This window comes from Temnothorax americanus, unplaced genomic scaffold (genome assembly GCF_048541705.1).
Source record: "Temnothorax americanus isolate GAGA-0224 unplaced genomic scaffold, ASM4854170v1 Scaffold6, whole genome shotgun sequence".
NCBI lineage: Eukaryota > Metazoa > Arthropoda > Insecta > Hymenoptera > Formicidae > Temnothorax > Temnothorax americanus.
Genome location: NW_027509751.1, coordinates 3,354,450 through 3,381,616, shown reverse-complemented (window position 1 = coordinate 3,381,616; position 27,167 = coordinate 3,354,450). Strand labels below are relative to the sequence as shown.

At 37.4% G+C, this 27,167-nt stretch overlaps 2 protein-coding genes across 2 annotated transcripts in view; both read right to left on the bottom strand.

Moving 5' to 3' along the window:
• Positions 1-15,930, bottom strand: part of LOC143905043 (uncharacterized) — a 95,403-nt gene extending 79,473 nt beyond the window's left edge. The window contains exon 1 of the mRNA XM_077420152.1: positions 15,774-15,930. The gene's annotated coding sequence lies outside the window, so the exon portion shown is untranslated. The remainder of the gene's footprint in view (positions 1-15,773) is intronic.
• Positions 15,931-16,527: 597 nt separating this feature from the next.
• On the bottom strand, positions 16,528-27,111 carry LOC143905183 (aminopeptidase N-like). Its single transcript, XM_077420403.1, has 12 exons — positions 26,682-27,111; positions 24,973-25,497; positions 23,631-24,056; positions 22,209-22,395; positions 21,754-21,910; positions 21,538-21,619; positions 20,442-20,752; positions 18,688-18,965; positions 17,790-17,968; positions 17,309-17,665; positions 17,147-17,216; positions 16,528-16,991 (listed from the first exon to the last, which is right to left on the bottom strand). Exons 2-12 carry the CDS (start codon positions 25,452-25,454, stop codon positions 16,833-16,835), a joined length of 2,688 nt encoding a protein of 895 aa, XP_077276529.1. The 5' UTR covers positions 25,455-25,497; positions 26,682-27,111; the 3' UTR covers positions 16,528-16,832.
• Positions 27,112-27,167: the final 56 nt, after the last annotated feature.

The following is a 27,167-nucleotide window of genomic DNA, read 5'->3' as shown; positions in this document are numbered from 1 at the left end:
ATACACGTAAAATTCAGGCGCATCTAAAATTGTTACTTAATATATTTTAAATAAAGATTCTCTCATTCAAGTTTTTAAAATATGAGAGAAATCTGTTATCTTCAAGTTACGCGATTCAAGTTTTGCTGCTGCAATTCTCTCGATTTAACGGGAAGTAAAAGCGCGTTATATACGATGTAATCGATGTTGCCCTCTCGCACTTCGGAAACGTGCTCGGAAACCGTTTGAAGCGCGCGGATTCCGCGGTGCTCTCTTGTTCGCGAGACTAGCCTTTTCCCCCAGCAGCCCCTCCTCCTCTTAACGGACGTATATCTTAACGACGTAGGTCACGGAGGCCAAAGAAGCAGTCCATTACTCCGTATCTCCGTGAAGGAATTACTCGCTCGGGAAAAACATGACGTCTCTTATTCCCGGCGACGATGAACGACGTTCAACATCACCCGTAACCTCGAAGCAGCGTGTCGGGAAACGTAACTCCTTCCTTCGTGAAAGATCAGAGTTTTAGTCACAAAAATTGGGGTAACGAATTGCTATTTTTGCAAAATTTTTGAAGAAACTGGATACAAAGGATATTCCGATTTCGGAATTTTTCCGTCTTTTCTCGCTCGAGAAAATTAACGCTAAATATACAAGTCAATTTCGTAAATAAAAGATGACCTGGTAGATCTGGAATCCTCGGAGCTTAATGTAAAAGAATCCTGAGAGCTTGTAAATGCGACATCGGACGCTGAGAAGTTAATCTCGGTCTGTCAGTGAAACTTAAGCCGGAGACGCGCGAGCTATCGCGAAACTTTATTTAGACGGTAGGCAAACTCGAACGCGTATTTATCTGCGCTGGCAGATAAAGCGTGGCGCGCGCGTCTTGGGGCATGGCTCGCGATAAAAATTTCTATTCTGCGCGGAACACCGCAAACACCGATAACGAACGACTGACGATTACGCCTATCAAGACGGAGGATATTGGATATTGGATAGGTGAAACCAAAACAAGCATGCACGAGAACGGCCGCGATTAATTTACAAATTGCGATACATATTTATACGAGCGCCGAGAGAACTTTTAATTCCATGTCTCGCGGAACGCGCGCGTGTCTAGTTTGTGATGCGCATCGCGCGTTTACACGCGATGATGAATAATCGCAACGTGGTTACATCATGCCACAAAATATTCCGCTTCAACCAACATTTATCACTTAAAAAAAAAAAAGGAAAACGCTCGAAAATATATAAAGGACTGTAAGTCAGGAACATTATAATTGATTATTTTCAATTGAAATTTGCTTTGATCGAGTCCGAGATAAATTCAAACTTCGAATAGATAAATAATTTGCATGCGATACATCTTATGACACGAAAATTACTTTCATATGATTTGAGCAATCAAAGTTACTGGATAGTAGTTTTAGATAGTTTCGGAGCGTTCTAAAATTTTTCGACTAATCAATCAACTCGATCGGAAGCCAACAAAAAAAATAATCAGAATCAATACGATTCGCATTTCGGAGTGCAATTATTCCACAGTGCTGGAAATGAAAATTTCAACGGAGGATTCGCCGGACGGGACGTAGCTCGCTCGAAACCTAAAATACAATATCTCGTTTATTAATGCATCTTTGTAAACGCACGCACGCGGGCGATGCATAACGAGCAATTAAGAAATTGAAAAAAAAAAAAGGTCGTTAGGCTGCGCCCCACGTTTTAACCGATACACTTTCACGTGCGCCCGATGCCGCGGCAACGGGGATACGCGGGTGCACATTAGGCGTGTCTCCCCCCTGAACCCCATACTCAACTGAGCATGGCGAAACCGGAACCTGAATATATCAACTCAGCCCCCATTTAGTTTCCATCTCGCTCCCGAACCCGCTCGAACGTGTAGCCGCCGTGAAATGGAAATCCGCCCGCAGAAGTCAGGGGAGCGTCCGCGTCGGGCGAATTTTCTTTATGCTCGTTCGTCGTACGTACATCACAATCGCGAATTTTATTCAACCCTCAAACGTCTCAAAATTATCGAAGGATTTATTCAAGAAAACTAAAGCATAAAATTCTCTTGAAATTCGACGTAACTGATATAACAGATATTATCGGTAACTGGAAAATGTAAAAAATAATCGATATCAATAAATATAATTAATATCAATATAGTTAGATATAACACGCTTAAACCTGAGAATATTTTAAAAATTAAGCCATTATATGATTAGAGCTTCTTTTACCGATTATGCTCTAAGTGTATCAAACCAAAACTATATTTCTTTATTTTAGAAAAATCACAGAATTCTTTTAAAAAGTTATAAGTAATGAGATCTTCGGTGTTAGTCGTTATATATATATATATATATATATATATATATATATATATATATATATAATTTTAATACATTACGTGACACGTAAATACGTTTAATACCCCAATCATCGTTATTAATCGACTACGATTCGTTCGAGAAATCCATAAACGAGGTGCACTAAAGACCCTGTACATTTCCAACTGTCGCGTTAGGGCTTCCGCTCGGACGATACATACCAGTCTGCGATTGCGATTAAATCGCCCTCAGACGGGCGTGCGCGCTCCCGCCATGTGTACCGCCGGCCATTTAATCCGTCATCGCGTCGTCCCGGCGTCATACGCGGCTTTAACCTTCACCTTGAACACGCCCTGCGCGCACGAAAACTATTTTAGGGTCGTCCGACCACCCTAAGAGAGAAAGAGAGAGAGAGAGAGAGAGAGAGAGAGAGAGAGAGAGAGAGAGAGAGAGAGAGAGACGCACACGCATAAGCGTAGGCTCTCTCCCGCGGCCGGGAGCCTGCAATTCTAATCTCGGTGCCGCATCGCGCGGCCGCCGCTCGATCGAATTATCACACCTCCCTCGCACTTTACGTCTCTCGCACGTGCCGCAATCGCAACTACCCAGAAATTTTCGCGAAATTGCACGGTGTAAGGATAGCGGCAGCCGCCGACGTCACGCGCTCTGCCGAGAGTCGCGGCGCGATCGTGCACGAAGGGGGCAGAGCCTGCCCTAATTCGCGCGATCCTTCGACGTGGAACCGCAACTTAGCCGCGAGGAAACTGCGGATCCGGTAATTTTTGGTTCGTTAAGATGTTATCGGCAAAATGGGTAATTTGCATCTCGACCGGTTCGCCGTCGGAACCGTCGAATAAAATCGCGGGCCACTTACCGCGGCGACTATACGCTGCACCGCAGAAATTACTAAGTGCGAGCGGAAGATGTACGACGATATACAAAGTCGCCGCGCCGCGACATCGCGCTTGTAATCCCCGGCTATTCTACTCTCGCGTTCAACGCTCCGATCATTTATTCGTTCGCGAGAGAACGTCGGAAAAAGCGGCGACGTCCCACACAATCGCGTGGAAATAGCATCGGTGAATTAGCGTGGGTGTCTCAGTGAGTCAAGATGATTCACTGCTGCACTATAACGGAGGTAAACTACCGTGCGATATCTTAGTTACGACTGCCATGCATAATTATACTCCGCTTAAAGTGCCGAAAGTATAGATTTTGAGAGAAATCTTTTGCGATGAATCAGATAAATTGTGAGTATACAAAGTTTCGCGTTCGTTCAAACATTCCCGGAAAAACCGTCGGTATAGCCGACGTAATAAAGAACCGGAGGTTTTATTGCATCGTTGTTCCCCCGCGCGGTTCCCGTGTAAAGAAAGTAGCAAGTGTGGCACGCATCTGTGAATACACGCCAGTAGAATGGTGTATCCTTCACCAAATATTTACAGGATCCGCGAGCGAAGAGCGCAAAAAGGACGCCAGGATAAGAAACGCGCGCACGCTCTTGGCGAGCAATAAACGGCTGATCGTGGAGAGCACGAGACAGACATATTCATCTGTAAAACAAGAATTCAACGTTAAGTTATTCAGCGAACCGTGCAGAGCTCTCGATGATGAGCGTCGTAATCATCGAAGAAAGCGGTAGCTTCCTTACTAGAGAAACTAATCGGCCGTAGAAAATGATTTATAACATCCGAAGCTAGACGTTTAACCGCGATGTAACTATCATCGTGGAAGAGATACACAAAGGGGAGACCGATATTTACGCGAGACAGTCCGCCATTATCCGGGACCCTTCAATTATCGGACGAACGTTGACATTCCCGCATCTCGTTCGAGCGATTCGCTCCGTTTCTCCGCCTGCTGGACCTTAGGCTCCGAGTTCGACACACCACTCGGAATTCACCCTAACATTCACAGCCGTTAGGAATGGAACGGCGCAAAAACACGTGTCGCCCGTGGACGCGCTCGAGAAAACAAATAGGGGGAGGGGGGTCCTGGAACACCCTTCGGGAGGAACCCGAAACACCATCTCTTTCCCTGCGAAACTCGACGCCACGGATTATATATGGTCCCACCCTCCTTTGCCAAAACAATTCGTTTTGATTTCCACGGTTGGAATAAGATCAAGACTCTGAATCTCGAACTCGTAACGTAACGTCTCATTTGCCAAGTAGCCAATTCTCTTGATTTTAAAGATCCTGGACTGGAGTAACCAAATTCCTAAACATTACCATTAAATATGAATGGTGATAAATTATTTATCATCTGAGAAAACATAAAATAGAACAAAGGCGAAAGATCGTGTAAAATTGCGTGAAACAGTCGGAGAACATTTTTAACAACCATCCTTTAACGAGTTTGAAAAATTCATGATGGAGATACGTTACACATATATGTAATAGATATTTGGAAACATATACAGAAGATGCGATGCCGAAACTCAGGTAAAATGCGAAATGTAAGGAGTGACAGAGCGCGACAGAGAGGTATGCGACGCCGCGGCCGTATTAGGAAACGGCGCAATCGCGTTAGTTGCGCTAATTGACGTAATTAACCACAATTAATTAGAAGCAAAAGAGAGACCGCTCGGGAGAGACCGGTGGAAATCGTTCTACGGCTGATTCGACGAAAGCTTGATTCGATGGCGACTCACGGCCGGCGGATTTCAGAGACACACCGCCGTCTGTCATGTGAAAATTTAACTGAGAGGTCCAATTAGGGAAATCAACCGAGTCAAGCGCTCGCGCGAACGAACTCTGCGTGTATCTGCGCGCGCGTTCCTCGTGCGTGCAATAATTATTATCGCAAGATCTTTCGTATGAGAGAACACGTTGTAATATGTCTCATAAATATTTTTCGAGAGTACAACACCATGATAACATCGGAGCGCTCGCGTTCTATTTTTGCGGAGAGCGGCTACGCCGCAATAAAACAGCATGTAATTACGACACAACGCGAGCAAGAATTTAATAAAGTTAAATCATTTAAGATTCTTATGGACGTTTGAGACGCAGGTCACTTCTCGATTCTTTGTTTGTCAAACAGTTTCTTTCAAGAGAGACTAATAGAATGGAAGAATAGAAAAAACTTGTAGATGTATACACAGCTTGAGGTTACGACTGCCTCTTCAGATAACGACGAAGATCGTGACTATGGACTTACGCGTTTATCATTCTAGAATATGTTAACCTTTTTAATCAGTTATCGTATCGATCAATCAACGGACCGAACCCCGAGGAGAAATGAAATTCAGCGACATATTTTTAATCTGAGTCCGAAAACGTATATCAAACTTTATCTTCTTGGATTTCTTTCGTCCCTAAGGACGAGAGGGGACAGAACAAGGGATAAAAAAGAACCCTCGTAACCGTATCATCGCGGATTTTCTATCGAATCGTCAATATAGACATATGGCTTAATCCATTATGTAAAGGTTGTGTTCGATTTAGATATAGTTCTCTAGGCATATATGCGTATTCTTATAATATAAATAACGAGAAATAATGAAATACGATATATAAATATAAATAACAAAATACGACTATACAAAGATATCGAAAGATAATCGAAGAAAAAAAATGGAGCGCTGAGTGTTTACAGAAATTCGATTATAACACAACAATACCTATATATAGTATATAAAATCTTTAATTATAATCAAATCAATTTAAATTATGAAATTGTATTTTAAGTCCCGAAGGAAAGACGGGGGAAAGTCGCTAAAATGAACGCTGACGTTGTCCGTTCGTCAGTCTGCATAATCGCGGAACGTACGAATTTCGCGTCTGCCGGAATATTCCGCGTGTTACGGTTCACGAAACGAGAATAGAGACTGAATAGGGTGCCGACTCTCTCGTGGGCGCCACTTCTCTGTCCCACAATACACGAGATACCGGAGGCGATTCTACATGCATCGCGTCTCGACGCGAAAGAATGCGAGGGTTCGCCGGAAGAAAGAACGAGAAAGAGAGAAAGAGAGAAAGAGAGAGAGAGAGAGAGAGAGAGAGAGAGAGAGAGAGAGATCAACGTTTTGGAGATGCAATATACGCGCGCTATTCAACATCCTCGTCGGGCAAACGCTTTCAACAACAAACGAAGTTAGCAACCCGTGTTCGGATCTTTTTACGGCGAAAGAAATTACTCGTTGCTGTCGGAATCAATATGACGTCAAATAAAAAATGAAATTTTTCTCGTTTACACATAAAATGTCGTTCCAAGAATCTAAAAATCAAGTGTGAAAATATGTTACGCGAAGCGCATACGCGTAATATATTTTTTTTTACACAAATGGGCCACCCAGTATACGTCCGCGCTTGTGTATGTACACGTGTATAAATCATCTCGCAAAATTCCGGGGAAATTGGCGGTGCGGCTTTCGTACAATTTTGCAAACTACACAAAAGGTTGGGAAAAAAATTAAAAAGAAACGGTTGGCGGAATGCAGAAGCGACGAACGACGAAAAGGTGGAGTTTCAACCACACACGGGCCGCCCGTCAATCATACGAGAAATTCTCACAATGTGCACAAAAAAAGAATTTCCCGTGCATCTATACCTCGAGGCTAAAGGACCGGCGCGACGAGAGATTTACGTTCGTCTCAAACGCGAGAAACTTTGCAATATTTCGATCACATGTTCAATCACATGTTCGATCACAAGGATTGCGTAACGCTATCCGATTGCGCGCAAGCGTGCTTGTATATACTTCCTGCATTTTCAACAGTTTGAATTATGATCAAATTCTTTGATCAACACCCGCCGATTTTCATCTCACTACTCGTTTCTTTAATTATATACCTACAAGTCAAACTTAAAGTCAATCTAAGTAAATCAAAGCTCTTAAAAGATATTATAATTTTTGAAAAATATACTTTCGTAATCATCTTGCATAAAATTAAATGAAAAGTATTTTAATCAGTAATTATTCAATAAGCATTGTGATACTTGAATATTTGCGTTGGCAAAAAGTTGACTCAACGTTTGTCTAAAAAAAATATATAGTAAAGGATGTAATAAAAAATTTACATTTCGTGGCTCGATAGAAACTTCTAAAAGTACGCTGGTATCGTGGCGGTTCGTACGAAATCTCCGTTACGATCGATCGAGGATCGAGAGAGAAACGAGAAAGGGAGCGGAGCGGACGGGGCACAGAAGCTACACGAATTTTTGTACGAGCGCGGAGTGGCCTGGGGGCAGCGGGAAAGGCGGGGGAATAGCGAACGCGCGAGTGGGGGAGGAAGGGCGAGGTTAAGCCGAGCTAAGAATGCGGGGGAGAAGAGGGAGCGAGAGCGTGGAGAGTAGGGCACGGATGGTGAACAGCTGCCGGTGTCTGTAGTGGCCGTTTTGTGTGAACGTGCCCCCATAACCCTCATACCTCCCCCTTCCTCCCGGGCCCTTCATCCGTCCATTCGTTCGTCCCTGGCCGCGCCGCTTCTCGGGAATAAAGGCGCGCTCGCGACCGGCGCGCGAGGCGCGCGTGTGCACGCACGACACAATAGGTACGTACGCGCGCGATTGAGAAGCCGAAAATCTCCCTAGGTGAAGGAAGGTCGCGACACGCGCCTCTACGCGAGCTATCGGGCGAACGGGAACGGCTTTGTTCAAGGGGTTCGACGAAATCTCTCGGCGATGAGAAAACAAACTTTCCTCGTCGCAACGAAATCCCACAAGGAAACATCTCGCCGAAGTTTACGAAGAACGGTTTGATAAGAGACACACAGAAATGTATACCTCGAATAATTTATGTTCCTCACAGGTTTATAGATGACAGATAGCACGCAGGCACGTGACGTTTAGATTGTCAGTCACAGTCTTATCGTAAAATTATACACACATAATTTTCGTTAGGATTTTCCGTTAGAACGATATACCTCGCTCGTCACGTCTCGCGGCTTCGAATAACAAACCTAAAAATCTCCGAACCGCGCGTTATCGTACCGAAAGATAGAGAACAGGGTGACGCGATACAAAAGTTGCATAATCACAGCGGAACCGGGCTGGTCCGCGCTTTTCTGCGGCACTTATATATACCGCGCCTGTGTGTGTGTGTGTGTGTGTGTGTGTGTGTGATTTATTCCTAAAGAATTCGCTATCGCGTTCAGTGGTCCGTGAAAGGAGAACCAATCTTACGAAATAATTAATACGATCTATTCCGGGGCTATATATATGTATACTTAGTCGATACGCGATAGCTCGAGACGAGAATCGCTGCCGAGTGCCGACATCATAATGGTGTATAAATGCTATGTATTCTACAACCCTCTTTTCTGTTGAGACAACGCGGCACACCACTGCGTATATACGACATTTCCCGTCGGTGATGATTTATGACCTCGCATTATTGCGGGGTTGATCCGAAAGTAAGGCGACCATAACTTCTTAGGCGTGTTTATATATAAAATGGGAAGGAAAGAAACAGAGGACATTTATAATTCTTGAAACGTGAACGAAACTCTATTTGTGTTTTATATATATTCTTTACTAATTATAAACATCCATTATGGCTTTATTTTTAATTACCCTTCGAGTGTATCACTTGACACACGAGTCTCACATTTAAGTACTGTACAAATAAATTGCGGTTGAAAGAGATACATCTTCCTGTCAAATCACACGCTGCAAATACGTGATTAGGCGTTTCCGAAACCCGCGTGAGAACATTTCAAGAAAAGATGTCTCTTGAGCAACAAGAATGTCCAGTCACCCTATTCAGGAACTCGCGCAGACGTGAAATAAAATAAAATATAAAAAAACACTTGCTAATCCGTCTCTTCTTCCACTTTTGCTTCCTCCAAAGATCGCAACCGGTAAGAGAGAGCGATCGTCGGTCGCGATAGACACGAGAGATCGAGAATGAAGCACGAACGGGAAAAAAGCGAGGAAGACCGGTAGTGCGGGGAAAAAAAGCGCGCGATCGCAGGAAACCATTTATACCTTCCTTTTTGCCGAGAGACGCGCATCGCCGTTTTTACGGAACGGCGCTTCATTGCTATGCATCGCGTATGAACATCTTCGCAGCCACGCGAAGTTTTTAATCATGCGGCGTTCGTCGCGCGTCACGTCGCGGCGTCGTCCCGCCGCACGTGCGTGGGCGTATACGCGTGCACGTAAAAGATCGCAATTGACTTTACTAACGATAACACGACTCGTCGAGTTCGCCGCGATCCGGAGAACCAGTCCGGACCGTTTCTATTATTCTTAGCATCAATATATAAGTTTCTCTGGACTACGAGTAAGACTAATTTATCCAAAGTCATTCTTGCTCGCGTGCAAAGCAATAAAAAAAATAATCACTGTGCGCTAAACTTTTTCCTAAAAACTCCCACGTCATCTTTATGTCAATTCCTTTAGGTCCACGAATCTGATGTGTATCATTTCGATCGAAAATCAACAAATTGTGCCGGCCGCGCCGCCGCGCCGCGAGATAATCGAATATGGCGGGTGTGCCAATGCGCATCAAGCCTAACCGGGCCGGCTTTCCTTAATGCACACGGCCGCACGGTATATCCTGCCCCGCACGGACGGTATCGTTCAGGGATTCTCATTCGGGCCCGGCGGGCCAATTAAGCCGGATGAAATCACGCGGCGCGGCCGTAATGCGTGAGAACCGCGCACCGCTCTGGCGCGGCGCGCGGTTTAAGGTGCGAGAACTGGTTCCGAGAGGCCTACCCTGATCGCGAGCATCTCTTCCCAAGGCCCCCGTGTCCCGACGTTAAACGCGGCGCGTATAGATGTTGCGAGAGAGCTCCTCGGGACTGTCTGAAATTAAACGTCCCGGGGACAAGGAGCCCCGGCGAGCTCACCTTTCCTCGGGGGCCCCCGGGTCTTCGCCCATTCGAAACGCGGGGCCCTCCTGGCTCTCTCCCTCGCCTCCCGCGCCTCCCTCTCACCCCCGACCCCCGACCGATCGACCGCCTCCGCTATATACGGCTGTGTCTTTTGCTTTATTTCTTCCTCATCTTCTTCCTCCTTTTCCCTCCTCGACTCTACCCCGCCTGCCTCTACCTGGCGAACGTTACGAAACGTATCCTCGGATCCTCGTATAGATCCGAGAGCTCGGAATTTCATGGACGAAGAAAAAAAAGGACGCCGCGCGTGTGAAGGTAGTGAATAACATTTGAGATCGATTGACCAAGATGAGGCACACAAAACGTACGTTACGATCGGACAGGCTTCATCCATTACTGATAATTATTAAGATATTAAATTGATACATGAGCCTTAAGTGGTCTAGTGGAATGGAATGTTGTTTGTTATCTGGTCTAGGATCGATCCGTCGTGTAAATTATGAAAAGAATACGTCGAAACGTTTGCATCGGAGAATAAACTGATGTCAATAGACGCAATGATTATTATTATTGGAAGATTACGGGCGAATTTTTCTCGATCATACGTGTTCCAAAGTATATATCTTTTCGTGTTGAAAGAGAGCTAAATATTTCCCGTAAAATCTAAACGGGCGGCGATTACACAATTTGAGGGTTAAGCTTGGTATATTTATAGGGGAGGAGGAATGTGCGCGCGGGTTATTTGGTATATAACCGGAGAACGGGGCCTGTGTGGAATGAAATATCACGTGCGCAAAGAGTGCGCCTCGGCCACGCGGTGGTTCTCCGTCGTCAAGTGGACAATATCTTCTCGTGTTACGACGACGTTACCGCTGTCGAATAAAACGAAACGACGCGCGCACACAAAGACGCGCTTCAGGCTTCGCAGGCCCTCCCCATTGGCCACATATACGATATACGTGCCTGAGATATCGCGTTATAATTTGTTGTTACTGACGGCGAGACGTCACGTCGTGAAACATTCATGTCTCACCTTACTTTACCTCCTGCCTCTTGTGGCTACGAACGCCTTCAACGTGCGTGTAAATCGATATCGATCGTCGAAAAATACATTCCCTTCTTCCTCCCGCGTTGCACGTATAACAGATCAAAGTAACTAAAATCCAATAATTCTAATCTCCAAATCAACATTTTCATCTTTTCACTTTTATTTAGTGTCAGTTTAGCGCGCATCAATGGCTTTTTCAAAAAGTATAATATATCGAAATATCATAGAGATCCATAAACATACTTGCTTAACTGAAATAAATATTTCATCGAACAGAATCAAGACAAAAAATTATATTGGAGACTCTCGAGTTGAAAGCTATAGTCTCCCGACTATAGCATTAATCAAATAAAGAATATAAAGATGACTGATTGACCATCTCCTTTCTCTCTCTCTCTCTCTCTCTCTCTCTCTCTCTCTCTCTCTCTCTCTCTCTCTCTCTCTCTCTCTCTCTCTCTCTCTCTCTCTCTCTCTCTCTCTCGTTTCCCCTCGTCCCAAAGTGTCTGCCACGGAAAACTATCGAAACATCTTTCGTGTGTACACACGAAAATTCCTCCCCCGATCGCCGGCGGTTCGATCGCGAGCAGAGCGAAGGTTTCCGCGCGCGCGCCCGGAACAAAGAAACCCAATGCCGCAATGCCTTCGCGCCGTTTTTTATGGTTTACTCCAAATCCCGTTAGAGGATTTCACCTCGCCGGCGCGTTAAAAAGAAAACGACAGAAGCGTGTCGAGCGGGGCGAGGTCGACAACCGCAGCTTTCGACAACTTGAATCCGAGAATGATTCGCGAGTATGGCCGTATTATACCCGGCCGAGGGCAACGCGGTATTTATTTTCCATCCGCGAATAGTTAGCTAGGCGTAATCGATGACGAAGGAGCGACAACAAGAGAGAACGAAAGTCCCCTGGAGCTGTTCCGAACATATCCTATCGATCGTATCGACGCTTCTCTTTCTCTCTTTCTCCTCTCGTCGTCCCGCGTGCAATCTCTCACGATTCAATTCGACTTATAACTTCTGTTGTACATAATAATTTGATAATTTATTTATTAGCAGCATTATGCAATTCCTCCCTAGCGTTAATTTCCCCGCAATTAAATGCTCGTTAACGCCGTCCCGACGCTATCTCCGCCATCTCTTTGTCGGCGCGGAGAGAAACAAGGGAAATTAATTTACGCGGCGGCGCATAAATAGATCGGGAAGAGGCAGAAAATAATAACGCGGGAGCGGCGAAATAATGAAAACTCGCAAAGTTGCGCGTAAACATGTATATAATTCCCTCGAACGACACGATGATGGGCGGCGGTCTCTGCAATGGAGCATCTCCCGGAGATGAGAAATACACGGTCGGTATCTCGGCGGGTGCCGAGCAGAACGAGCGCGAAACAGGAATACACGCGCGACGATACGCGATATACGAGAGGAAGAAGAGGGCTTCGAAGACGAGGGCGAGGTGTATTCGCCGGGATGGCGGAGGATGCTTATACACTTGAATAGGAACCGGAACTCCGCGGTCCGTGCTCGGAATCGGCTACGCGATCGCACGCGTACGGGCCGCGCATACGAATCGGATAAGAGAGACGGCCGGAGGGGTTTCCTACCGCGGTGGAGAAGGAGGAGATGGGAGAAGGAGGGAGGCTGTCGGCTGTTCGTCATTGATTTGTTCGACGTGCGCAAAAATAAATCTGCCCTGTCTCTACGTACGGAGATGACGGACGGAATCGCGAAACCGCAGAAACGAATCGAAAACCGCGCGACGAGATTGCCGCTCTTATTATCCACGGAAACCAGATCACGACTATCGGAATCGTGAAATTAACGACGGACCGTTCTCTCGTCCGGAGAGGCGGGAGAGGGTAGAAAAAGAAGAACTTATTCTGCGCTAGAAGTCATCCGGCAAGTGTCGTTGCATACGAGAAAAAACGTAGAAATGTCAGTAAATGATCGGAGAATACATTTTTCAATTATTTCTCCGGTGTCAGATTAAAAGTAATTCGCAGACCGTACAAGTAATATCTATACTAATAAATAAAATTGGATAAATACAAATCATAAATTGTATACATATCTATAATTTAACGTAATCGAGAGAAAAAGCAAAAATGTACTTTTGATATATTTTTAGCACAAAAATATTAAAGCAAAAATACACCCCTAGTATAGTTTTGCTCAAAAGTAAACTAATTTTCTATATAAGAACTACAATTTCAGATTTTACAAAATGGATCTGATAAATTTCCGGACTGCACGGTATTTTTATTCGTTCGATTATATACGAAACGTCTGAGTTCGATTGAATCAAATCTTATCGATACCTTTCAATATCACTACGTCAAGTTATCATCTACCTGAAATGTCTAGACTCGCCTTTTTCACGTATTTCCAGTGATGAAATGATCACGAATATCACATACGCTGTTCTCATATTCGGCATAGAATTTTTTTATTAGCTTGCGTTGAAACTCGATGTAAAAGTACTCATAATCTGATCTTATATTTAAGATCGTCATAGAGTATATTAAAGCGATCTATAATACTCCAATGAAATGATCGTATGACATTTCGAAATACGAGAGTACGAAAGTAATGCCTCCTAATTTTTTTTCTTTCAAATCTGGCGCCACAAAAAATTTTGCGTTTCACCGAGTCGTTATTTGAAGTCTCTAGTTGCATTATGTTAAGTGACGTTGCGATCGGGTACGTGACTGTGTCACAGGAGCAGGTCAAACTGGTGTGCGTTTCAGATATGCGTATATACCAAAAGTACAAGAGCAGTGATTAAATTTCTTACCGTGGAGGAAATGCATGAGTTCCAATGGTTGTGTTCAGCGGAGAAAACAACTCGATGAGCGCGCATTGATTCTTTATTACACGATTGGTTTCTGCACTTGAATCCAGAGAAAAAGGCCAGGACCCGTCATTTTAAAAAATCACTGATTGCTCGCCGAGTTGTTTTTTCTGCAACCATTGAAATCCGTTCGCGTCTCAGAAATGTTTACGATGACATCATTTCTGAAAGGCGAATGGATTTTTCAATAGGACTCATTTCTTCCAAGAAATTCAATCACCGCCCTTGTCTGTTACGCATATCTGAAACACACATCAGTTTGAACTGCTCGTGTGACGCGTAACTGACTCACAACGCCACTCAACATAGTGCAATTAGAGACTTCATAAGTGACAACTCGGTGAAAATGTTCTATGGCACCAGATTTGAAAGAAAAAAATTAGGAGACATTGTACTTCCATACCGACCCTCGTAGTACTTAAAGTAGACAAGCGAAAAATGGACCTTCTCTTTTAAAGTAAAATATTTAAGAAATACAAAAATTCTGAGTATTTGAAACTTTCGCACATAATTCTATATTCTTTTATGGTTATTTAATAACTCCCGTTATTATATTAATATTTCTCAATAAGTTAATATTAATATTTCTTTTAAAATAACCATATAAAAGAATATAGAATCGCGTGCCGAAGTTTCAAATATTCATTGTCAGTTTTTTATTTCTTAAATATTTAATTTAAAAAAAAATTTTTTTTTGCTCGTCAAGGTTCAAGGTTCTCTAGCCCCTTAGGACGATCTTAAACAGGTGATAAGATCGGAAGACTATGAATACCGGCCGTAATATCGAAATTTTGTTTATTATTCTACCGTTTGGTTCAAGATTATAGAAAAGTATTATCAGCACACATCGGTACGCGAAAAATATACCAACATTCGGCACGCGCTACATGAACATTCGAGCAATGTAAAATTTTTATCGCGTCAAACAGATGTCGAACCAACAAAATGGCACATGGACCCGGGAGAGAATTAACTGCCCTCTAGTCTCTACGCGTTTCCCGAAGGGGGAGACGAGCAAGAAACGTGTGCGTCTTGCCCACAGGCAACGACAGGTCCGTAATTCTCTTTGACCCTGCTAACCTTGAATCGAGCGCGACGACAAGCTCGCATAAATGCGTAAACGCAAAAAGGCGGAATGTCCACACAAACAAGAGACGATAATAAATATCTTACGGCCGCGCGGTGTCTACAAAAACGTGCGCGGACAAAACCGGCATTTTCCTGTTACAAAATTTGACGGTGCAATCGACGAAAAAAAAAAAAACCCGGAAATAGGCTTGCGCCCCCGGTAAAAATTTCAATATTTCGTCGCAAAATGACTCCTGTTCTGCGCAAAGTTTCGAGAATTACACAGAGTTCTTACTTCGGTTCCAGGACGACGCCGCGACGCGACGTGTCGTTCGCGCACGAATAGCAAAAACCATCTAATCGCCTGTCGCCGTCCGTGGAGGGAGGGAGAAGGGGGAGAAGAAAAATTTCTAACCGGGCGAAAAAAAAAAGACGTACTTTTTTCCCCGGATGGCGGAGCATCCCGGATGGACCGATACTCCAGACGGACTCGAGACGCCCGTACTCGATCGAAATTCTCCCGAGACTTCCACGCGATCGCCGGCGACAGGCGAGATCGCGCTTCGCGAAGCCGGGCGATCGGGACGCGCGTACGCGGAACTTTACGGGGTTTTTGCGGCCGGAGTTAACGGAAATCCCGGGACGGCGACAGGCGGGTCCGGGAGCGCGAGGCGCTCGATCGCCCGAGACGCGATTACGCGCTACTCGCCAGCACTCACCGTACGCGGCGTGGCGTCCTCGTCAGATCCGCAAAGGAAGGCACGGGCCCGCAAACCGTCAGGGATCACTCCGCAAATCAACGGACACTTCACTGCTTCACTCGCCGAGACGCCGGGTCACTGCGTTCGTCTTGGCCGCTCGACTGCGCTTGTGCAATAATGTGCGTCCCCCCCCTCCCCGCGGCCGGTTAGGTGCGCCGGCCGCCGCGCTCGCGTCTCGTCCTGGTGACGCCATCCGGCGGCGTCGCGGCGAACGACGATGACGGACTCGCGAAAGCGCGCGAAACCTCGAAACGCGGGTTTATCCGAGTAACGCTCACGAGGATTAAGGGCGTGTATTTCGTTAGATAACAATGCAATTTAATTTAAATAATATATCATAAATATTGTTATAAAATTTAAAATATTAAAATAGATATATTTAATATTTTAAATTAAATATATATATAAATAATATAACATGTGTTAAAACATATTGCTAATATTTTATCAACATTATCTTAAAGCTATTAATATAATAATTAAATATTTATTACATTAATTACACATTAATAATTACTAAAATATATAATAATATATATATTAACATATTATATTATAAATATAAGTAACGTACTAATATAGGTAACGTTCTTCTTAATATTAATAATTATCACAAATTTATTATATGTATTTTTGTAAAAGTTATTATTTTATTAAAATAATAAATTATATTTATATACGCATGCACATATATGTAAACATATATGTATGTACATGTATATATATTAAAATAACTAGTGAGAGAGAGACTCTTATAATAATATTTTAAGATATTCTACGTAGTCACAGAAATAACTATAAATCTCATATATAATGGACATAATGGACAATGGATAAGCAATATTTATCCCCAAAGGGGCCTTAAAGGGCGTTTTTGAGGAACGTTCCCAAACCTTTACAAACTCGATAAGCAATATATAAATCTAAATAAATACTGGAGTAACATAAGAAATATATAAAAATGTCTGACAACAATTTTTTCAAAAATCTATAATGCATTTGTTTTACTTTTAATCATCAAGCATTGCAGTCTTCTATTTTTCGGCCGGCTGAACTGATTCCAAACACGGAAACAAAAGTGTTTTTCTGATTTTCGATTTGAGACAAACGTACATCAATCTTGTTGTGAATATCCGAAATTAATTCAATTGCTCTGTTTTTAATAAATTCATGAATCTGCAAAATAATTTAAAATTTACTAATATGTTAGAAAATTTATAATCCACATGTTGCTAACGTAATAAATAATTTTAGCATTGTGAAGGACAATTTTTAAGATTAATAAAATGAAAAGATAAAATGTGAGCAGCAATAACGTTTGTAAATATTACCTTATCAAGTTGTTCCTTAGAATATACGTGATTTATAATATCAAGTAATGCTGCAGTCGGACTAATTTCTCTGTGAAAACAAAACAAACGATTTTTAAAACTTAATATAATATGCTTTCATCATTACGATAGAATATATTTATACGGAAGAAAATAATTTACTTGGGTTTTGCTCTCTCCCAATTTTCTAATATATGATCAAGTACTAAGTTATCTCGTGCATGTTTCGCAACATTGTAATGAAAAAAGTTAATATTATCAATGCTATTTTCTCTTATAGTTTCAAAAATATTTTTATTAGAATACATATCACATTCATTATAATCCTCTGATCTCATAATGATGAAATTTATGTAAAAATGTTTAGAACAAGCCAGGAGTTCTAAACTTTTTGGTTCTCTTTGGGATAGAGTTTCATACATATACATTTGACACAAACTTGTTACAACAGCTTTATTTGCTCTCGATAAACCATTACAATATGTCCATTTCTTCCACCCCGGCAAGAGTTTATGACGTCTGAAAAGACAAGATATGAAAGTTAGTTTAGAATCTTACGTGCATGTTTTAAATATTTTTAAATTACTTTATAGGGCATTGTAAATAATACAAATGTATGGTTAAAAAAGAACGTTTAAGTTACACATGATCTGTTAGGTGCCGTTGCAGTTTATTCAAGGCCATTATCTTGCAGTTAGAATCATTTAGAACGCAGGCCCATTTTACAGCTTCTTGTCTTAAACATTCCATTAAATAACGGTCCATTCGATCGTTATATTTTATTGTTTGAAGAAGCTGTTTCAATTGTCCGAGTATGATCGTCTAAATATTGTAAAATTATAAATATTTTTAATTAGGTTGTTAATTATGTCTGAAAAAGTCATGGGGCGTGCGATATACGTGCACTTAAGAATACTTTTTCAAAAAAATAGATGCAACATAATTAGAAAATTTTTAGATTTTTTTTATCATTATATAGAGGAATTGTGCCCAAAACGACATACCGGTTTTAAAACATTGTAATTTTATGTTGTAATACATAAAAATTATACGTATATAACGCGTTTAGATTCACTTTAGGATAAACGTAGTTTGGTATTGTAATATTTAAAAATCTTTATAGCTTTGCATTAGTTTTGTAACAGCATATAAACAATAAACACTTGGCGCTTTTTTTCACTTTTTTTAAAAGATACTTTTTATGGTGATAATACCAACTTTATGAGGGTCTTTCACGTTTAAATTTTTGTTGAACAAAATTGTAAAAAACGTAACAGAATTATTATAGCTGCATATATATCTAGCTACGACTCTACATGTATCATCTCAGATAGCTATAAACCTGCGCAGACACATTCTGATCAGAGCCGAAATCATAGAATAGATGGCTGTGGTATTGGTGTGGAATTCTAATCTTTGCTGCCGCATGCTGTATTTTGCTTACTGGGATATTTTATCGAATCAATTATGTCACAATTGTTATTTTATTACAAAGTGTATAATGTTTTGATGTAACAACTTTTCTGAGCAACATCTTTTACCTTGACATATTTACTTTCATCTGGAAATTGAAAGATGTAAGATATGCGTTCAAGAACTTTGATCATAGGATACCATGCTACATATTCTGTCTCTTGTCGTAGATATCTTGTAAGTTCCCAAAATATAGAGGCATTGAGCTGGCTCGTCATGGTAAAATAAAATGCATCGTCGATGATTTGAGCACGATTAAGAACATGAATATTTGTATAATTTTTAGAATTGAGATAACATGCAATTCTTCGCAAACTCTCAGCATCGTAGTTGACACGATAATATCCTGTTAGAAAATAAATTAATGTTATTGACCATTAAATCTTGTCCAGAAAAAAAGATAGCAGAAAAGTACATAAGTTTAATAATGTGTGCATATCAGTTGAACGTACATTACTTATAAAAAGTTGACTGTTAAAATGCTCTAAGTTTAAAAATAGCGTAATTAGATCATTTAAAAATATTGTTAAGTGTTTTACTAAAAATAAATATAACAGCACGAAAAAAAACACATCATAATTTGAACAAATATATTAACGTGAGAAATATAATATACATTTGCTCTGTGACATAAATATGAAACCTAAAATCTTAAGAAACATATAAAAATCAAAGGATAAAAATCAAAGAAAATGAATGGTATATAACATGAAACAGAATATGTTATTAAAATAAAAAAATAATTAACACACATAAAATTTGGCGCTTAAAATAAAACTTAAAATATTCTTAAGTAATAAAAATATTTTTACAACATCTCCACGGAAAGTTCGACTTTTCATGCCTGTAGAGAAGGGCGAAAGTAGCCATTAAAAAAAAAATTTTTTTAAAATTTTTTTTTTTTTTTGAATTTTTTAACGGCACTTTTTATTTATATCAATTGATTTAACAATGTTCCAAGTACATCTGGAAATTTTTTCAAGCTGATCGCACTCGTCAATTTAAAATGGTGGACGATCAAAGTGTGTATAGGGTCAGATTGACCCAGAGTGTTCTCCGTGAATGAAAAAATAGGTGTGTTCTCGGAGGGTTAACTTTTATAAAAAAAAGTAATTTTCCAAATTTATGTAATTAATGTTTAACAATTTTATCATAATGTAGGTACTTGAAAAGATATTTAAGCACATTAAATATATATGCTCCAACAAAATGGTTTGTTACATAAATGTGCATGTGTAATAATTTGAATTTGACAATAAAACAATAATATAATCTAAAATTAACAGTATATACCTATAATATAAAAAATTGAATTTATAGTGTAGTAAAACTGTATAAAAATGAATTTAACGTTTGGTTGTCACCCGGGGTCAAAGTGACCCTAGACTATTTTTTTATATTAAAGTAACATATCTTAAGAGTATTGTTCAAAATTTTGAGCAATAAACACTGAAAAATAAAAGTTATGATTTTGTTATTTTTCTGGAACTTACTTTTAAGGATTATTTTGAACATGATGCCTCTCAAAAAGTTAATTTTTTTTAATGAGAATACATTCTACAATGTTTAAACTTAATTCTAGAATCTTTTGCAATTCACTTAAATTGTTGGTTTTTGCACAACAGCTGCTTGAAAATTGGTTGGGGTCAAATTGACCCCGTGTGACAAACGTGTTCGAAAAAATAGGTGTGACAACCGAGAGTTAATAACTTTGACATTGATATACTTGATTGGAGTTAAATTTTCTTCTTTATTGTTTTACTACATTTTGATTATGCGAAATAAATGCGAAGATACAAGAAAATAATCGTTTGATACTTACCAATTTGTTGCAAGTTCAGTATTATCCAGTTATCTTTAGAAAGCATAGGTACAGAGAATATATCTTTAAGAGTAACTATAGCAGGTAAAGTATCATTAAAATTGATGTCCGATTGCATAGTAAATGTCAAGGGTATCCACCATGTCTCTGATGTATTTTTCATCCTTACGGTAAAATGGCTTTTATTGTTATAATTACATGTTACATTTAGAACAGGATAATAATTTTGACTTATCCAAGGATATATTATCTCTGTTATATTAATATCTGGTAATATATAAGCAGCCCAGAAATCACTCGGAGTAGCTGATCTAACAAAAATTTCGCAAAATTTAATCACGTTAATACAGTATATATAATGCAACACATATTACATTAAAAAGTAAAATTTATTGCTAAATTTATTTTTGTATGTTAGCAGCTGATGTCAGTATATACATATAATTTTAACAAAAGATAAGATAAAAAGTCACAGGGAAAAAGATAGAAAGAATTTATACGATACAATTTAATGTAACTTGTTGAAGAATTAATTCTAAAAAAAACTTAAATTACTTACTTACTTTATAGAGATGTAAAGAGTAAAAGAATACGTGAGTCATTAATATATTGCATTAATGTATTGAAATCATGCTTAGATATATTAAGTAAAAAGAGGAAACGTCAGAATATTTTGAAATAAGTTGAACATTGAAAAAAATAATTAAACTAAGAATTGATAAAGAGAAATAATAGCAAAGATAAAATGATAAAGAAATTAAGAGAAAATAATGAAATGTAAGTTAGTAAAAAATGTAAAAAAAGTAAAAATAAGGGAAAAGAAATAAAAGCAAAAAATTCTTAAAATTATTATTAAGTAAAAATAGGAAATAGTATAATAGGAAGAACTAATCAAACAAATCATCAAAAATCGTTAATATAAAACCAAGAAAAAAAAATAAAAATTAGCTCGGGGTTGTGGACATGTGGAAAGAAAATAGAGAAAGGGATAAGTAAATCACATTTGAAGAGAAAAAAAATATATTAATACAAGGATGGGAGAAACTTGAAGATAATATATGGAGATAGAGCAAAAAGAACAGAAATATATACTCACTGTTTTTTTAAATATATATCGATACCGATCTGAAACACTTGCTCTGTGACTATATGTTGCAACATGCGCAATATAACAGGTGCTATGACAAATAACATTATAAAATAATTAAATGTAGTTAACCAAATATATTAACAGCAATGAAAAATTTGCTACATTTAATTTGCTTAATTTTCTAAATTTTATTTAATTACATCTTGTACTTCTTTATATTACCTTTGATATAATAGGAGAAAGAGAAAATTGAATTAATATTAGAGATCATGTTGTCTTCCGATGTAAGAGGTTCCATAATTCCTTGGCCGTCCAAATAGAGAGATTCTTGCAGAATTTGGACAACAAACAAATCCGACATGCGAGAATTTGGAATAATCTAGAAACGAAATCTTACATGATGATGAAAGTAATCGTGGAATATTTAACTTAAACAAATGCTTTAACTAGCAATATGCAGCAGCACCATTTGCATACTGTTACTGCAGTTTTTTAAATATTTCTTATTAATCTTAAAAATATATAAATACTTTCAATGTATTTTAACAATTTTTCAGATAGCATTGAAAATACTTAGAACTAGGATTAGGATTCCTGAAATCTTTTTCTGTGTCATTTTAAAAAAAGTACAGTATATTTGTAAGTAAAATAATATTAGAGATGTACAAGCAATTAACCTGATCAATGACTCTTGATGCAAAAAGAACCGTAGCAATACCCTCATTTAACCAGAAGTGGGACCACCACGATGGACTTGTCGTAGAACTCAACCATTGTCGTGTTATTTTGCGTCCGATTAAACACGTTATTTTCATTTTGTAGGCAATATTATCTTTCTTTTCATCATAAATAATATCTTCATCTCTAAAAATCATTTATATATCGCATTGGTTTGAACTATCCTTTATCTTGTTGCCTTATTTATTGCTTCCTTAATTTTATTTAGTATATCATAATTACCTACTTGCATTCAAATATTACTCAGACTTAATGTAGTTTAGAATGAATAAAGATAAGCGAATATATATCATTTTATTTTAATAAATATGAGGAAAAGTTGTAATATATTATATTTTTATTTAATGCAAATTTGTTTACTAAATTTATCAAAAAAATAATCATTAATCTCAGTATGTATAACTTTATAAAAAAATATATTTAAACTTTTATATATAACCTTCGCTACAGTTTATACCTTTAATAGTATGGTTATGTGTTTCAAACGTATATAATAGGCTCTGAGTAAAACAAGTTAAGAAATAATTGGCTATGAGAGCCGACGCAGGATCGAATAAAAATTATATTTGCAGTCAAAACATTAAAACATTAAGATCATATTAAAAAATAATTTTTTTTTTTTTTGAACTTATGTGTTTCAGCTTACCACAATTCTTAGCAAAACATATTTGCGAAAAATGTTAAATATACTTAGAAAAATTTATTTACAACTTATATGTCTGTAATTGTTGTAAAATAAAATGTATAGGAAACTGTTAAAATTAATTAAAACTAATTAAAAAATAAAAGTAATTTTAAGTATTAAAAATGTTCTGTAATAACTATTAAAAAATCTTTTATTGTTACACATTTTTTTTAAACAATCAACTACTTGTCTGTTGTGGCATGCTGTCATCGATAAATATTGCATTGACACCTTTAACAAATTAACGTTCAAAGCCTCGATATTTTAGTGAGTTTTAAAAAATTAACACTTTTTCTCTAAAACTTATACAAAAGTAAATACAAAAGAAGGACGTACCGTGTTTAATAGTCATAACTCTTTTTATATTGCAATTGATCAAATCAATGAAACAAATGTATATTTTGTACTGATTTTATTTAAGTAAATTTTTTATTTTAGTTATAAAATAAATTCACTTTTTTTAGGAACAAAATTTACAGCTCAGTTATGCACATATATTACTATAATTATTATACCTTTCTATGTATATACAATTATGTAATAAAACCAATTTAACAATAAAAATATACGAATTTCTGAATTATTTTGTTAAAAGAGCAAAAGTAAATCTATCTTTTAATCCGTTATGCATTAATGTTTAATTGCAGTTAAAAGTACATAATTATATATATGTTACCTGTAAAATATAAGTCCCCACTTTGTCATGCCATCATCTATCAAGCCTGGAACCGCGAGATGTTGTTGCATTGGAGAAATATTTAATTGTCTTATAACATTTGCTATAACGCGACTTGTAAATATTAAGTCACGTTCAAATTGCTGTTTGCTTCTCAAGTTTACATTTTTAATGACAATTGTTTTAGGCAAATTGCACAACACTATAGCTACAAGATAAGCGGGCATTGCAGGAGTTTTTTCAAAATGTGTTTCTACAATGTCACTATTAACACGGATTCTCTTTCTATAATGCGTATTCGATAGAACCTTGTACTTTTTGTGGTGGTGTACGATAATTTTAAATGTAGCTTTTATCCCTGGCTCGTCCCAACATGGAAATGTTCGTCGCATTCCAGTAGCCCAGTTACGTGTTGCGACAAACCATCTACGAGTTTTAACAATATCTCAAATAATGACAAATTTTTAAACTGCAATGTGTTAGTGTTAAAATATGGTATAGAAGTAACACGTATAAGGAATAACGCGTATGACATAGGAGTAAATACGTACCTATAATACGATTACGTGTTACAATTAAAAAATAATTTTTTATTATATTATTGTACGCATTCTTGTTATTATTTTGTATCTTTACATTATTCTATTATATTATTATTAAATATTATTATATATTATTATATATTCTATTTATTTGTACAGTATATATATATATATATAATATATTACAATATGTAATGATGTCTTTATAGCATGCAACACATATACGAAACATAAAATTCACGATTGCTCTTAAAGTGTGGAAATTATATATAAATGTAACAATTAGCATTTCTTTCAATATTTGATACTTGATATGGATAGAGATAAGCTTGGATGACGAATACTTTGTTCTTAATTGATTACATACTTTACTACATGCATTCATGTATTTAATTATAGCGGAAAAGAAAGTATTACAAAAAATTATACTAAACAATATATTATTTATTTATATTAAAAACATTACAAAATAAAATTTATACAGTGGTAACAAAATGAAGGATGAAACAAGGAATCGGTTTAATATTCTGCATTATGTGTAAATAATTTTAATTTTTAATTACGTATTCCCTATCTTTAACTGAAGTTATTAAGACGTTCTTTTTTATTATAATTCTCTAAAATATTTCACAGTGTTTTTCTCACGCATTCTTTATATCTAATAGCATATTTATGAAATTTCTTATATAATCGGTTAAAATAGTCAATATTTAGATTTAAACAATTTAATTATTAATTTTTTTTAATGAATATAATTATGTATAAATGTATATGTTCTTGTTAGTTTTAAATCTACTCACTCTCTATCTCTTTTTTCGTTTGTAAACGGAGTCTTGAAGAAACCACCCATATCGGAGTCACTGATATCGGATATGATACCCATGTATTCCATATTCAGAGTATAATTACCAGGTGTTAGATCATAGTTAAAATAAATATACGTAGTTTCCATTTTCTCAATGTAAAAATATGCATTTGCGATATGTTTGGTTCCTTTACGCATATCAATATTTTCAATTGTTGTTGCATTTTCAATTATATCCAAACAGATTGAGTGCAAGAATATCGTTTTCGTTTGTTCGTAAATGGTGATGTTGACATTGGATTTTCCATGGTAGATATTCTTTTCAATGTCTACTTCTAACTTAATCTTATAATGCTTCGGTACTACATATTTCTCCAAAGGGTAATTAATTTCGGCGCAAACTTTCGTGATAAACATTTTTTTAGAAACAGAAGCCATAATCAACATTACATTGAATAGTAATTTGAATAATTCCATGATAATTTTCTAAACAGGTTTGGTGGTGTTTGTAGAAATAAGCCTAAGTTAGAAGAAAAAGAAACATGAAAGTAAATATTTGTAAATAGAGGAAAACATTATAACGATTTTGAACGTATATTCTGTTACATGTACAGTTAAGTTTATGCACTCGAGGGGTTTTTGAGATTTATGCGCTTTATTAATGCTACTAAATGTAATTTTTGTTTTGGCTAAGCGTATTAGATGGCAAAACAAATACTTTAGTTTATATTTTATACATATATGTTACGTTTCTTTGTCTCTCATGTCAGTTCAATTCAAACATTAATGCTTCTCTTATTGTAAAAATTTCGCGATACAATAAAGGCTCTTTGTGATTGTGTAACAAACTAAGATTGAGATTAAATTTTGTTTCCCCATCTAACAGGCATCTTCCTTTCGTTTAAACTTAACACATTATTATTACAAGTATTTAATACACTTTGGATAAATTAAAATTTTCTTTATTACACATTTTTTTATTTTATGTATAATAGTTTATATTTAAAGTCGTGTTAACTACCATTACTTATTGCTACCATTTGATTAATCACTCGAGGATTACAAAATATTCTAAATCATAAAAATTTTGCACAAAGAAACAATATGTATACATTTAATGTATAACATCTAGCAAAATACCATGTTAATTATAAAATATTATTGTTTTTTTTTATTATTCTGCACGGATATTTATTTGTTCGAATAATATAAGACAACATTAATAGACTTTTGTGTTACTAGTTGTGATACGAGATTAAACTTTCTAATTTTGAAATGCGTTGCCCATCATAGCAACTAGCAATTAATAATTTTTACATAAAATTACTGAAATAATAAATTTGGCATTTTCGAATGGAATAAGTAAAAAGTAATGAAGATGTCAAATGGTTCATTTATGGAAAAACTGTAAAATTTAAGTCAAGCGCAATATAAATATAAGGTTAACGCGTAAAATTGAAGCAAGAGTTCAGATAACACTATAAATATAATAATTTATTTTTGTATTTTATTATTTTTTCAAAATATTTAGTTATTGTTAATGATTTAATAAAAACTGTATTTTCATAATTTGCGTATTATAATATGGTTGTATGAGATTGATTTTGAAAAATATATATAATAGAAAGATCTTACAATAATTTGATACACAGAATTTACAATAATACGGATAAATTTGAAATTAACTGTATAATTAATGCTTACCATGCAGTTACAAATTGCTAATGCCAGAAGTCTGTCTATAGAATCGCGACTTTTTCGTTTTGAGAGATCACTTTAAACTGACGACAGTGTTGGTAATAAACATTGTAAATGTGAGAACGATTTTCTTTGTTTAACTTACTATGTTGATCTCGCGTGTGCTTTGTCATAACATGTCTAGAGTCATGTTTACTTTCGATTAAACTTTGACTTATTATTATCGAGTCCTTCTCGAGTGCTTTCGATGAGAAGGACTCGATACCTATTGTTTCACACGCGACAGCTGACGTCACGCGTCTTCTTTCTTGGTGAAAAAAATTTCTCATATTTTCTCAGAAATTTTTTAAGCATTGAAACTTACAAAATATGCAGATACTTTCAGAAATAATTGGATGAGAATTTCGTATAAAAATCTGAAAAATTCTGAGCATTCTGAAAAAGTTTGAAAATTTTTATAAAAATCCTGATTGATAACTTTCTGAGACATTT

Excerpts from the sequence above, each read along its gene's own strand:
- LOC143905183 (XM_077420403.1), bottom strand. The coding sequence starts at position 25,454 with ATGGAATTATTCAAATTACTATTCAATGTAATGTTGATTATGGCTTCT. Across the intron at positions 24,057-24,972 it reads AACGAAAAAAGAGATAGAGA|ATGGTTTGTCGCAACACGTA; the intron begins GTGAGTAGATTT and ends TAAAACTCGTAG. Across the intron at positions 17,666-17,789 it reads CGGCACCTAACAGATCATGT|ACGTCATAAACTCTTGCCGG; the intron begins GTAACTTAAACG and ends TTGTCTTTTCAG.